Here is a 16,062-nt window from a genome sequence, read left to right as displayed (position 1 = left end):
ATTTAATCAGAATAACAATCTTAATATTATTTGTGTATTTTGCTTTCATTTTATTAGAAGTAGGCCATCAGTGCCCCGACGGAATAAAAATTGCCCTACGGAGTAAAAATTTCTTACTGAAAGGGCATTAGGACCCAGGGGAGGCTACCGCTGCACGTGCTATTACGGTTTACTCTAATCATACACTGGACACTTCATTCTGTGCGTGTATTCTCATATTTAATCAAAAGGTGAATTCCAAACTGCTTTTTGGCAGTGTATCAAGGTAACATTTGGTCAGTCATTCCCTTGACCAAGGAAGTTCCAAAAGGAGTAGGGCATAGGGATGCTCGCTTCCGTTTGGAATTCGCCCAAAGACTATGGAATACCAAAGACGTGTCACTCGTATTGCTTTCAATGGTGAAAAAAAAATTAAACGCTTAACATGGCCGATCAAATCACAGGAAGCTCTGCCTTCTGAATGAAAGAGCCAATTGCTAATCTGTCAAGTCAGCGCGTCACTGCCATTAGCAGTCCTGGTCGCTATAGAGACAGTCAGCATCAGTGTTGCCAGATTGGAAATGCCCAAGTATCGTACCAGAAGTTCAAAATTATCGTATTTGGAAGAAAATTATCGTACACGAGTCAAAAGAGTTATTTATCTATTCTAAACCAACAACATTTCGACACGACCTGCAAATTACCACAATAGATAAGGCGTATTGTTGGACGGAAGCAGTGAGACAAAATACTATCCCATTATTTTCAGTGACTGTCTCGGGCGTGGCGCATATTAAAACATATTTAAATGATTTTAACACTTGCTTTGTCGCATCCAGTTAAGAAGGAATTTAGCTGTTTCTGCGTGGTGCAGTTAACTCCACATCTGAGCCGCTGTCATCGGAATCCTGCGTGTTGCCAGATGTTGAAGGGGTTCTTTCTGTCATGGACCGCAACTAGTGCTCGTTGGCTTTAAAGCAGGGCACCCTCCAGCATTCTTAACACACTCTGAGGTGCACACGAATGCATTTAGAGTGTCTGTAATGAGCCGATTTCGTGTATGAGTAAAGAAGCCCTATGACTGCAACTACCACCATTTAAATTTTCATAAAATTCTGAAATTATCGTACATTACGGGATTTTTTTCATTATTGATCGTACATCGTACAGAGGTGAAAATTATCGTACAAATACGATAATTATCGTACGTCTGGCAACACTGGTCAGCATTCTGGGACGTGCGCCTAGGACTGCACATGTACACTGGCTGATCTAGCCTGAGAAATAAGCTTTTTACAATGCTATTTGAGCAAAAGAAACAACATTTATGGCACATTTGTTGTCAGATTTTATTGGTGATTTCAAATATAAAGTTGAATTGTAAGCTTAGTGAACAGTTTAGGAGAATTTTAATGTTTCCCCATTCAAAGAGATAGGAGCTGCACTTGCATGCCCGAGAGGCATTTCAAAGATGACGGCCGAGTAACTTGCCTTAAAAGGACTTTGGTTTAAAAACAGTAATCCAAAACAGTGAATCCAATCACCATTCAAGCAAAACTTTGCTTCAAGAATGAGCCACAATGATCTAATCGTGATCTAATCACAGTGATCTAATCGCACTGTTGACGTGATCTAATTGATAGCACACCCTGTGCACATGCGAGTTAATTTATTCATCTTATTGGCAAGCAAGACAATTTTTCATCATTTTACATATTATTTTTACGTATTAACTATTATGAAATAAATATAATAATTAATATAAAATGTCTAAGTTATATATAAAATTATATATTATGCCTAAAATGAATTTGTCAATATTTTGCTAAATGTGTTTTTTTGCTGGTTGTGCTGGCACCTGGTTTAGGCCTGTCATGGATAAATAATGATGACAATAAAACAGCTAGTAGGTGGCAGCAAGTCCATGTTTTAATAAATGATTTATTGAATAATTCAAATCAAATGATTCGTTCAAATTGGCTGATTCAATTAGTAACTAAACAAGTGAGTCCATCTGAATGGACTATTGAAACACTGGCTCATTCAATTCATTCAAAATAGGGTTCATTCAAGGAACAAAACACTGTGTTGCATTACATTCGAAAGTGACTTACAGTGCATTAAGGCTATACATAAGTTTGTTTGTTTTTTTAATATATAATTTATTATATATATATATATATATATATATATATTAGGCTTGTTGCGATAGTCGGTGTTACCGGTGATACACAGTGTTTAACCCACCTACCGGTCATAGCACTTGACCACCGGCACCGTCCCCATCGTGTTGAAGTTTTAGCCTATAGCGATAAAGCACATAATTCAGTTAGTGACTACGTGCCTTCGTAATTTAGCGTAAGCGGAACGAGCGCCGCAGTAAAGCAGCAGGTGTCCGATTTCATTTATCATTTGAGGAGAGTGAGGCGAGCTAACTGGCAAAGGATGGCAGAAGATCTGGTTTCAAAGCGAACTGTTGCAATTTAAAATGAAGGTTTTTCGTTTATTGTTTCTCATTTAGCCTATTTATAATTTTTTTTGTACGGTGTATGCAGTTAATAGGCCTACCTCTTTTTTTTAACAGCTTAACGTGAGTTTAATTTTTATATTGGTTTTTTTTTGCACTTAAGTGTCCAGTGATTATTCGCGTAGGCTACCTTATTTAACAAAGTTTTTGATGTTCGTTCGTTTCATATTCGATGGTTGTGCTGTGTTTTTTTTTTTTTTTTTTGCTGAAAAAGGCAGGCACTTTATTAAACGAATATGTATAATTATTTAACGAGTCTTGTTTGATACTTGCACGATGTGTGCAGTGGTTCGTTTTGTTAATAAATGCACTTTAAAGGTGTTTCATAAGTGCTTTCGTTTAGTTTTTGCATGGTGTGTTAAGTTATTATTCATTTTGCAATAAAGATGTGTGTAATACAAGCGAGTGTCTTATTGTTTTGTTTATTTTTATTAAGAATAAAATAAATTAACCCATGATTAATTCAAACAAATGCTACTGAATTGCCGCTAATTTAAGTGAAAGTAAATTGAGACGTGTGCACGTCTGCACGACCGCATTTTCGGCCTCCTGAAATCCCCGACATGCAACCCCGGTGACACCAGGATTACCGTTTTTTTTACACGTCGATTAACCGGTGGAAAAAATCCGTCACCGCAACATCCCTAATATATATTATATATATATATATATATATATATATATATATATATATATATATATATATATATATATATATATATATATACAGGGTTTCCCATACATTCAATAATTTGTGGCGGCCCGCCACAATATCAACGCTGACCGCCACGGATTGATTCAGATTTTTAAACTATTTAATATGGGTGAAATTGTATTTTATTGTAGAGCTGCACACTGCTTGCACCCTCCCTCTCACAAACTGACAACGGAGGCACGCACGACTAGCCCCTCCTCTTCGAACACGATCTGAATCAAAACATGAGCATGCGTTAATTAGAGGACGGATTGTTGCCAGTGCTTAATGCTTATTCCCCCAGCGAAGATTCCAGAATCAATCCGGAGTTGAATGGTTAGTAATGAACACTGTTGCTCAACATAACTCTGAGAAGTTAGTCTATGTTAAGCGCTGTCGCGTTTCCATTACAGATTCGCGCAAACTTGTTTTTTTTTCTAAATATCGATAAACAATTATTGCGAAATGATGGCGTTTCCATTAACCGATGTTATGCGACTAAAACGTCATTTTTTTCCTCTCGCAATCAGTGATCAGTCATTCCAAAAATCATGGCAACAGACTTTGGTAGGTTTATATATATCACAGCCACCAGACTAGACATTATATTATTATTATCTCCAGGTTCAGGTTGGTGTGTGTTGGATTTTGTCCACCTCAATCTCCAGGTTTGTGTGTATGTGTGTGTGTGTGTGTGTGTGTGTGTGTCAGAGTCTGTGTGTGTCCACCTCCAGGTCCAGTTTGGTGTGTGTGTGAGCCTGTGTGTGTCTGAGTGTGTGTGTGAGTCTTTTTGAATGTTTGAGTGTGTGAGCCTGTGTTTGAGTGTGTCAGTAAGTTTGTGAGTTTGAGTGTGTGTGTGTGTGTGTGTGTGTGTTCATCTCCAGGTCCAGGTTTGTGTGTGTGTGTGTGTGTGTGTGTGAGCAAAATTTGCAACAAGTCGTCTGTGGAGCAGTCATAGCATAGAAAGTGTAGCAATGGCATAGCAATAGCAATGTCTTTAAAGGGATAGTTCAATATCCCCTTCCCTAACACTTTTTTTTGGGTCACCCAAAAATGAAAATTCTATCATTGTTTACTCACCGTCAAGTTGTTCCAAACTTGTATGAGTTTCTTTGTTCTGCTGAACAGTAGAGAATTTTAACATTTGTGACCCTGGACCACACTGTAAAAAATAATTCTGTGGCTTAGTAAATATTACAGAAATTTTTAACTTTATTAACTTAATAAAATTTCTGAATATTGTGTACTTGATTGTTTGAGTTAAACATACCAAAATAATTGAGTAAAAATCCAACAGTTCATTTTATCTAAAATTTACAGATATATTTAAGTTGTTTTCAATAAAATTATTTAGTATTTAACTAACCAATTATTTCTTTATAATATACTTAATATATTTGTGAAATTTCTATCAAAATATTTGAGAATGTTGAATTAAACTGATCTGTTTCAAGAAACAAAAATATTACTTAATTCAAATCAATATTATTAATATGTTTAACACACTCTTAAAATTTGGGTAAGTTTACTCAATAAAAACAATGCACCCCTCCCCCACCCTCTGACGTGACGACAACTCGACGGTTGGTTGAGTCAGTCAGTCAGTGAGCGCGGGCAGTTTGAACTCTCCAGTCTCCAGACAACAGCTCTCTTCTCAGCGTCGCAGATTTGGTGCATTTCCTCTTTGAAATTCAGGTTTGTGTATGTTTTATTTTATCTATAAAATCTTTACTGTGCTTTAAATCATATTTAAAGCGAAACAACATACAGAGGCGTAATTCGACACCTAAACGAGAGTCGCGCCTGTCTTTTTGCATGATTGAAACGCTTTGCATAAACACATGACTTCATTCCTAATGATAATAAATATAATTATTATCATTTGGATGATAAAATGTCCTCAGAACTGTCACTGTTTGTTTATTGGCAGGTTATGTCAGTCACTCGCAGTATCTATCGGCTGTGAGTGAAACGCAGGACGGCGGTATGAAGTTCAAAGTTCACCAGCAGAGGCGAGTCCGTCTCCGGCACGAGGACCAGCGCTGATCTGGTGGATATTGGGTTGATTTGATTACACTTGAATTAGGCTACCTGAATTTTTTAATATTTAATTTTTACTTATAAAATGTTTGTTAAATGAGTTTAAATGTAGGCAATATTGTATACAGTGTAAAATGTGCTGTATTGCTGTACTCATTGACAATAAAGGCCAATGTCATGTATACTGGTGGTTGTGTGGAGTACTATTTTACAAAGGTTTAGAGAAAATAAAAAGTTAATATTACTCATTAATAAAAACAGTTAATATTACTCATAAATATTGTTTTTAAATGTTTAAATGTTCAATTATTTCTACTCAATTTTATTTGTTAAATGTACCAGATGCAGTTACTCAGATTTACTTAATTTTTGTACTTGCATTTACTCAATTCATACAGTATATTTTCCTTGATTTCACAGCTTTAAAATTTACTCAATTTTTTTGAGTGTAAAAATGTTTCACCAATAAAATTGAGTAAATAATAGTTAAACTTTTTACAGTGCACAAATCCAGTTTTAAGTGTAAATTTTTATAAAATTGAGATTTATACATAATCTGAAATCTGAATAATTAAGCTTTCCATTGATGTACGGTTTGTTTATTAGGATCGGACAATATTTGGCCACGATACAAATATTGAAATATTGAGAAAATCGTTGTCCAAATGAATTCTTAGCAATGCATATTACTAATCAAAAATTACGTTTGGATATATTTATGGTAGGAAATTTACAAAATATCTTCATGGAACTTGATCTTTACTTAAAATGATTTTTGGCATAAAAGAAAAATTGTATTTTTTTTACAATTTTTTTTTTTTTTTTTGGCTAGTGCTACAAATATACCTCAGCGACTTGAGACTGGTTTTGCGGTCCAGGGTCACATTTCATTTGCATTATAAGACTTACATAATACACATTTATTAATCTAAAGGGGATGCTAAGGGGGGATGGTGGTTTGACCAATGGGAAGGTTTTTGTTTGTTTTTTGTTTTGTTTTTTTACAAAGGAGGAATGTCATCCCCCCGTATCCCCCCTTAATTCAAGCCCTGCTTATATTGAGGAGAAAAAAAAACATGAGATTGGAAGAAATGAGCATTCATTTAGAAATTTCACAATATTAATGTAATTGTATTTCTGATCAAATAAGTGCAGCCTTAAGTGACTTTTTTCAAAAGATCTTACTGACCCTGAAAAATCTGAATTCTCATGTATATCTTATTTGACCAGACCCTTGCTGGTTCCCATCCCTATTATACCTATTCAAAAGGTGTTTGACCTTGATTTTCATCTTTGACTTCAGCTCTTAAACCTTGTCAGAATGCAGATGAATATGATGTATAATACCTAAGATAGTAAAACAGAGGTAATAATGGGTACCAAATATTCATATTCTGATGACAAATCCAGTCAAAAGTGGAAGGAGAATGGGCCTTAGTACCTAATTATGTATGTGCTGAAGGGCATCCATGTCTGTGTACCTAACTTACATCAGTATGTCAAAACTACATACTACAACTACTCTGTCAGGACAAGCAAATGTCTTGGTTCTTAAAAAGTCCACAAACTTTGTGCCTTGAAATTATGGAAACATTTGGTTTTTCAACCAATGGTGCACATAGGTTCTAGCTTTCTCCAATCAGACTGTTGTATATCACAGTCACTTTCCTGTGGTATCAACATAAAAAACTGTATCCAGTGATAAAATGTGTTGATCAGGACTGACTCGATTGACTGACAGATTTATATGAAAATGTGCAGAGATTCTTCAGTAATTCACATTGAAAGATGCTTAGGACGACGTCCTCCATCTGCACCCACTATTTTTCTGGCAATGCACAGAATTTGTTTTGGCTGCCTTGAAAGTTGTGACAATTGCAGATTTGACACAGGCCATGTGCATGATGTAATGCAAGAGAGGGTTCAAAAGCACTGTGAGATGCAAAAAATAATTTATGTTAATATGCATGGAACTTATTGCTGCATAAAACAATTTCACGTCATCTAATAAATGAACAGAAATGAAATGGTTTTCAGTGCAGTCCAATGTTTTTCTAATGGCTACACATCCTCGGTTTTAGACCCAGCCCAACTAGAGCTCCAAAGGCCATTTTTCTCTGTCCTTAATTACTTTTCGACCAGTGGGTGTCAATCCGTAAACCGCTTGTAAGTGCTTGACATGCATTATCTACCTGCCTATTAGCATCCCTCATTGATTTTGTGTAGCTTAACCACAGCTTAAATGAAAGCTTTTGGTGACTCTCCAACATTACATAGAGATAGTTTAAATGGCACACCAAATATAAATGTCACAATGTTCAGATTTTTTAAACTTGTTTTAAACTGGTTTATACTTAAACTTGTATGCAAGCTACATTTACTGAAAACTCAATATTTTATAATTTTTCTTCGCAACTAAATTGATCTGGTTTCAAATAACATTATTTCAAGGCCAATAACTGACAAACAAATATTTTTATTAAAAAGTATACTATTTACACTATTTTACCTAAATCTTGTTCATATATAAAAATACTAACAAACACCTAGACAAAAACAATATAAAATGTTTTAATTTTAGATGTTTTATTCTACTGTGCACACAAAGGCAGCACTTAATTGAAACAAATGATTCATTCATAAATTTAAATAAAATAAAAAAATAAAAGTGAAATATTTTAATATATAATATATAATATTTTCATTTGGTGGCACAGCTGAACTTTCGGCAGCCATTACTCCAGTCTTCATTGTCACATGATCCTTCAGAAATAATTCTAATGATGACAGCATTGCAATGTATCACAGTATATTGTATCACAACCGCTGTATCGACATGCTTATTTTATTGCCAGATTCTTGCCAATACACAGCCCTATGCGATACATTGCAATACTGTAAGCAAGGCGATATATTAGGATATTTCTCATTTTAGGAACAGGGATTTAGAAATTTAGAAGGTTTTTCAGTTTGTATTCAGAAATACATGGAAAATACATGAAATATGTGGAATTTAAGTTCAGAACTTCAGAGAAGTAGACTGCTAACTAGGATATAAACTCAAAACATAACAACTGGCATGTTTTTATTTTTTATACATCGATATTCCATTTTTGAGAATTGATGCAGTATCACCAAACAAAATATCGTGCTACTCATGTGTACAGATGTTCTTTCACCCCTAGTATCGAAACATATCGTATAGCCAGTTTCTTACCAATACACAGCCCTAAACTAGAATTTCTTCTTTTCTCACTCTTTTACAACAAAATCAATTGCAGTGTGCAATATCAAAGACATGCTAAGAACACTGGCGAGAATAGAACGTGTTGAGCTCATCAGTCAGCAGTGGCCAGGGGCACCATCCATTCCACTGCCCCACAGCTTCTCAGAAACACGAATGCTGGGGCTCATAGATAACAGGCACTTTAGTGTTCTGTGCACAGAGCATTAAACAATCATCAAAATACAGCTGCCCCTTCCCTAACACGAAGTCCTTCCCACACCTCTGGTGAATAAACAGGAACCAGATTGTCAATCCAACGCCCCTCTCAGCAGCTCAAGATGGTGTGCATCTAAGCCCAGCATGATATTGCACAGGATGTGACTGACTGAGAGACAAAGGTTTAAACCGTTTCTCCAGCTTTATCTCTTTTAAAATCCTTCTTTTTATCCTCCCTCATAACATTGAACAATGTAATCCTCTAAAAAAGGATCAAAGAGCACATAAAACCATAAACATAAATAAGGTATCATAAACTATAAGCTTGGACGTCTGGCTTGCTCTTGTTATCTACGTTGATGGCCCTTTGCTGACCCTAACGGATCCTCATCGCCCCACTATCCCACAAAGAGGTTTATAGTTTATAGAGAGAGAAAGAGCAATTGGTGAAAAATAAATTTAAACTGAAGATAATGGATCTCATTCACAATAAGATAATTACGGTATTCTTAGTCTATTTGTATAGCAGTTCATTATGATCCTCAAATCTGACTGGCAAGAGACTTTCTATTGATATATCCACCTGCACCCATTCTAGACGGGCTGTCAGACAGTCTTTAAACCTTCAGCTACACGTTCCAAAACGCTGATTCATTCAGAGACATAATGAAACACACTGTTGAAATCATTTTACCTTTGAGTGCCACGTTAGAAGGCTCAGCTGACCAGCAATGTGTCGATGCTAAGACCGAGATTTGGCTTTCCTTGGACATGACAACCTATTTTCAAAAATATATATGTTTAGACTTGTTAATTGCAAATCTACAGAGCCTCTGTAAAAATCAGAATGGTACACATTATGTTATCATTACTAACTTATTTCATATTCAGTATCACATGCACTAACTGTAAAACGACAAGGGCATAACCCATTGAAAAAAGAAAACACGGAAAAATCACGGTTGCGGAGGTTCTTGCATTCCTCTGTGGTTTGCTTGTCAATAGCACGGTATTGCGATATTGGGGAGATCATTACAGCCCTACTTTTTTTGAAACAAAATTTTGTGCATATGCACCTGAATCGGGAGAAGAATGTTTTCTGTGCACATAACTCAATTTGAGCTCAATTAGTAAATAAGACCCATTGTCTTTGAAATCTGTAGAAATATGTCACTAATAATAAATGTGGCAAGCATTCATTGATTTTTTTAAATCACCATTTTATCTGATTAAAATCTGTGACACAAATTGATTGCTTCAAAGTTAAAAGCAATGTGCAACACAGAATCGATACAAATAAACAACAACCCTCTGAAGAACAGGAGAAAGACCATCCCTGTAACTCAAGTCAGAACATTTTCATTAGCAGAACAATTTATAATGAAATGTGACTTGTGCTCAAGCATCAGTAATTACTTGGACACATTCTTGTGTTTGTAAATCTTTCTGAGGAATCCTTAATTTGAACATATGAAAAATACAACCAAGACCAGAAGAATCCTTCATGCATTTCAACCTGTCTGGCATTTCAATTTCTGCTGTTAACTCATCCTCTTTGTTTCAAGAGCTCTAATCATGCATCATCAGGGGCAGACTAGCTGTTTGGACGTTCTGGAGAAGTCCACAACGGCTGTCCATCCAACAGCCGTTGGCCTGACTGGTTCATCATCAAAGAAAAAGTGTCAGATTAAATGATGTTGACGGCCGACAAAGGGGGGGCAACTAATATGCAATCTATTTTTGCATATAAGAAACCAAAACTAAAGTGAAGGCAGTGTTGAAGCAACATGATATTTAGCCCCCGGAATGCGATTTTTAATGGGGCACCCCTCTCGGAATGTGATTGGGCTAGTTTTGAGTAACAATTGTGCAGGTTTTGTTGTGAAAACCTGGCAACCCTGCTCAAAGGAGAGTGTGGGCTCATGATGGCAAGCAACATATGTGAAGATAAAGGCGGTTGAGAGAAGCTAAAAAGAAAAAAAGCTAACAGTTACATCAGGTTACCTTTGCCCACCTTTCTCAGCATGTAGCCTATAGCACTATAGTTAAACCCGAGGTCCGAGCGTCCACTGCTATAAATAGAATGAAATAATCATGTCAGACATTGCAGAGTGATACATTTATCAGTTGTGGTGGGCCGTTGTTTACTTCCAGTCCATCTCTGTGCATCATGCTATAAGTAGCAGTGTGATCAAACACTGATTTTTAATGTCACTTTGTATCAATACAGCTTTACTTCCAGGTAAGCAAAGGGAATAATCAATCTCCAACAAACTCTACAAGACCTAATGAATCAATGTCAGAATCTATCTAGTGATTTGGTTCATGTCTGTGGTTTCTGTAAATGAACAGATGAAGAAACCTTCCCTTATTCCAACATTTATTACACACTTTTTACAGTTGACCCAAAAATGAAATTAGCTTACAATGTACACACCCTTTGGCCATCCAACATGTAGATTAATTAGTTTTTTCATAATCCATAATAACACTTGCTACAGTGAAAAATAATATCCATCTCCTATTGTCCTCTCACTTCAGAATTTCTTTAGAACCATTTTGGATGTTATAAATGGTGCTTGATCTATGCATATTTCACTCCTGATTGATACAAGATGTTTTTAAAATTTTCAGTACTGACAGTCTTGTGGGTAGTGCGCCAACATATAACACTGTTGCTTTATTGGCATCTCGATTTCAAATCCTGGCTCAAAGCCCCCTCTCTTTCCCAATTTGCTTCCTGTCTACTCTAGACTGCCCTATCATAATAAAGGCAAAATGCCAAAAATAATAAATCCTGTCATTAATTACTCACCCTCATGTGAGTCCATACTAGCGTTTGACTGATATACTGATGCCGATATCTTGGAAAGCAGGGAGCCGATATAAAGCCGATATAATGTTTTCAATTATTCTTATTAATATGTAAGACAATATTACAATTACAAGCAATATAATTATGAAATACAGTAAACTAGTTTCACCGAATTTTAATTTATCTTTTAATTTTAATAAAATTGTATTTTTTGGTAAATAAAGGGGATTTGCTATTAAAATTAAAACATGGAAGAAATATTGTGTGATTTATTTCTTTAAAAAGTTTTATAAATTTTTCCAACAGTAGTAGCAGTAATCACATACATTCTACTAAATAATAGTAATTTTCTAGCACAATGCCTTTATGTAAAAATTAACTTATTTTGACGGGTTGCCATGAATACCTTTAAATTGACACTGGTTTTACTCAAATGAAATGGTAAAATGCTTGTGAAGTGACTCAGAACAGTTCTGGTGATGTTGTTTATGTATTTATGTCCTCATTGAGACAGCAGATGCTGAAATTACTGCAAGTGTCACGAGCTTCAGTCTATGTAGTAAACAACCCCGCACGTCTCTGCCATTCATTCATTCACACAGAGACGCGCAGAACATGCAGGATTCATATTTCAACCAACTTTTGTGGCTTAACATATAGAGATACTGGTCCGTATGGAGATTTGATTTGATTAATTTATGCTAACTTTGACAAATTCTGTGACTGTCCATAGTAAAATGTAAGTTTCATTTTCATGACTGGATTTTGAGATTCCGTCTGCATTTTCAGCTTCGTGGAAATCATAGCGCTGTATGCGTCAAGAACCGGGTTGACCAGGTACTCTGTACCACTGGAACTTGACAGAAACCTGATACCGTGACATTTTCATTTATTTTTTTTTTGTACCGACTTGGTCTTTTGACAACACTAGATGTCACATGGACTATTTAAGGATGGCCTTGAACGTGTCAGTTATATTGCTGTCTATGGAGGGTCAGTAAGCTCTTGGACTTTATCAAAACGGACAAAGGTCTTATGGGTTTGGGACAACACAAGGGTGAGTAATGAATGACAGAATTTTCATTTCTTGGTGAATTAACCCTTTAATTGATGAACTGGAGTTTTGCGGATTACTAATGATCCTTAGCTGTTTGGTACCCATTCACCGCAGAGGATCCATTGCTGAGCAAGTCAGGGATCTAAACTCATTCTTCCCACTAGAATACCAACATGTTCACCTTCTCTGGTTTAAGAAGTGTTTTTTTTTTTTACTTTAGCTTGAAAACCAAATCTTCCGTCCATCCAATTCCGAATCCAAACTATTCCTTAAAATAAAAAGTTAATGACATATTTAATAGGACCCAAAATTTGATTTTATGTCACAAAGCAATAACTGTTCTCTAATTAGAACTAATGTAGAATACATATGCTTAACATACGCGTAGGGAATGCCACTCGTGAACACTGATAAAAGCTGTTGTAAAATAATTACCTGGAACAAAGCTCCCCTGAACAACTTCTTTGTAAGCCCACCATCCCTCGTGGATTTTGGGGGGATTCGGCTGAGCTGTAAGGAAAGAAGAGGAAAATTGGAGTGATTTAGCATTAATTATAGAAAAAAAGAAAAAACTAAATTATTGAATGACCATTCACTGTTTTCTCTGTCATTCTCCATTCAAAAATCATTTCTGGCAAACAGCCCTGCAAGAGAAGCTCAAAACAAACAAAGCTGGAATTACAAGCCTCCACCTTTGTTCCTCAAACATTAGAATGGAGATGCATTTTGTGTAAACCCAACAAGAGATCCGATTGAACCAGGGCTGTACTTTATAATTGAAGTGGCCAAGTAAAGATCCCACTGCTAAAAGAGGTCACAGCCTGAAATTACAAGGCAAGATTTTAGGATATTGCATTTTTACACCTAAACTTTCTTGTCCTTACTGCCACTGGAAAACATGACTATGAGGCCAGAGGTGGCAAGGCTGCCTTTTAATGGAACTGGAGGAGGGTTAATCCGTCTATCAAGGACAAGAACTAATGCAGGAAGAGTGGTTCAATTTCACAAAAAGAGGAGGTGGCTGGAGAGGTGAAAATGCTTCCTCCCCTTAGAGGCTCTACTGGGAAAAATCAAACACCACAGTGAAGCTAACAATTTCACTGAGTACTACTTTATCTGAACATAATGCTGTTGAAACCCTAAAACTGAAGTTGATCACAGTGCTAAAGCTGCTTGATTAAAGATCCATATGAATGAGGACCACTTCTGGATGTAACTGTTTGAATATGCCAAGGCCTACAAAACTGTGAAAACTACAGAACTTTATATCTCATCAACAACTGATGACCATCACAAATCTTTCTCCCTCTCTTAGTCTCAGGTATCCTGTCAGGGTCTATCTTCAAGCAGAAGTTAGTATGGAGTGAGAGGCAATAACAATTCATCAGCCATGTTCTCCTGAGGGACACTGGCATAATAATACAGAAGAGCTTTAGTGGAAGCTCCAGGACAAGCATCAGACACTTCATCACACCATCTACCTCCCTCTCAGTGGAGAAAACAAAGCTCCCATCCCTGCAGCTCAAAGCTGCCATCATTAGCGGGACAGAGACAGGATAGAAAAACATAACGCCAATTGATCATTTCTGAAAGCGTAAGACTCAAGCACTCCAGACTTTATGCGACAAAAGCTTTCCACAGAACATCCAAGTATAGAGTTTTTTTATGCCTATTGTGATTAAAATGAAAGTTATGATGGCTTTTATGTAAGTGTATATACAGATGTAAGCTTACAGGGACCAAAGAACTGTTGTGATTGAATGTAATTCGTTGCACTTAGATCTTATGCGTGTCCCAGTTGAATGTGAAGGGCTGCATGAAAATGAGACATCACATATTTCATTATGACAGCAGTTTCGGCAAAGCAGCTAAGTTCTATTCCATTTCCCACACAGCTTGGCGATCCCCCAATAACATATTTACTGGCTTCAGCAGAAATAAATGCTTCAAATCTGTAAAGCGAAAACGAAGTCGGAGGTCATAGAAATCTAAAGATGTTAATTTCACAAGGTTCTGTCTGAAAGACTTCAAGTAATTGGTGGCATGCTGGAGGTCCACTGTCAGGCTGAGTGCGGCGACATCTGCATTGCATTGCTTCCTGTCAAAACTAATCAAAGGGAGTGAAAATAATTACTAAATAGTCAATGGCCCCACGTTCGGTGGAAGACGATACATAATCACCAGATTAATTCTGAACTGCCTCTAAGGGACGGTATCAACTCAGACCCAACAAGGTTTACACTTTATGCTTTAATAATGGCATTCAAATGATTGGCTTAATAATATCATTTAAATGACTGAATGCTGCTGGCGTTGCCTTTTCAGCATTTTACAAGTGGTGCCATTTCCCAGCAGTTGACTTGCTCATGCATTATTCAAAGTTGGGTAATCAAATGAATAGATGAGGGCGGTTGCACCACAGAGGTAACAAACCTATTGAATGTCTGCAGAGTTAGTGTCAATAGATCAAAAAGTAATTAACACAATAATTTTCTGATTACTTTTCCCAATGGAGGGACCCCCCTGCTTGGTAAAGGATTTTCAAAGAGGCACTTCACAACAGCTAAACATAAAAGCCACAGAGGCAAATTTGTCTACATTTGTCACTACTGGAGATTAGAGTCGTGCGTGAGTAATTAGGTAGGAGAGTACTCGTTCTGTACCAGCTACTATAGTTCACTAACACGGTTTAAACAGATGGGGGGATTTTTACACATTTGCAGCTATATGCATCAATGAAATGCACTTTCGCATTGAATCTCTTGCCTATATCTCGCAGTCCACATAAATCTGGATAAATACAAAAAAAAAAATAATCTTTTCATTGTGAAAGTACATTGTGATGAGTGGGGCGGGGCCGAGAGACGTGGGAACAGAGACCCACCAATCTCGAGTCCCACGGAGGAGATGGAAGGATATAAAACAGGAGCGACGACAGTGACGGACGAGAGAGGACCAGGCCTGGATTTTAGTTTGAGTTTTGGTTTTTATTTGTGCGTGTCAGTCGTCCATGAGGGGCTGACGCGCTGTTTTGTCTTTATTTTGATTATTAAAGTTTGGTTTGATTGTCCGCCGGTTCCCGCCTCCTTCTTCCCGATGATTATGAAGGTTGAATCTGTTACATACATCAATTTACAAACTTAGATATTAGAAAATGATGACATTTATTAATGCGACAATATATATCTACAGTTGTAGTGTAATTGTTGTCCCTGCTATTCACTTTAATAATGTTGCTAAAGAAATATGTTACTTTGTAAAATCTTCAGATTTCAAACATTTCAGAATATTGATCACACAGTAGATGTTTTTAAAGGCCGTACACTGAATGTTAATTTTGAGTGCCACCTGGATGAACAAGTGAATAGTGGAGTATTCTGTTTTTGTAAAATTATCATGTCAGAAGAATAGAACGAGAATTTGTCTGGTCTTGAGGTATCATCTCTGTGAGCATTTATGACATTTTAAGCTTGCAAAGCAAGGTAATTTAAGTGTTTTCCGAAATGAG

At 36.5% G+C, this 16,062-nt stretch overlaps 1 protein-coding gene across 2 annotated transcripts in view; it reads right to left on the bottom strand.

Annotated features, from left to right (window-relative positions):
• The window catches only part of LOC132122195 (carbonic anhydrase-related protein 10-like), a 180,639-nt gene that overhangs the window by 136,646 nt on the left and 27,931 nt on the right, over positions 1-16,062 (bottom strand). The window contains exon 3 of one of the 2 annotated variants that reach the window (XM_059532167.1): positions 12,990-13,064. The exons of the other annotated variant lie outside the window; for it this stretch is intronic. Coding sequence (XP_059388150.1) covers positions 12,990-13,064 — 75 coding nt within the window. The remainder of the gene's footprint in view (positions 1-12,989; positions 13,065-16,062) is intronic. 2 annotated transcript variants of the gene reach the window in all.

Source organism: Carassius carassius, chromosome 40 (genome assembly GCF_963082965.1).
Source record: "Carassius carassius chromosome 40, fCarCar2.1, whole genome shotgun sequence".
NCBI classification, from domain to species: Eukaryota; Metazoa; Chordata; class Actinopteri; order Cypriniformes; family Cyprinidae; genus Carassius; species Carassius carassius.
Note: the sequence above shows the minus strand (reverse complement) of the source record. Positions and strands in the feature narration are given on the sequence as shown.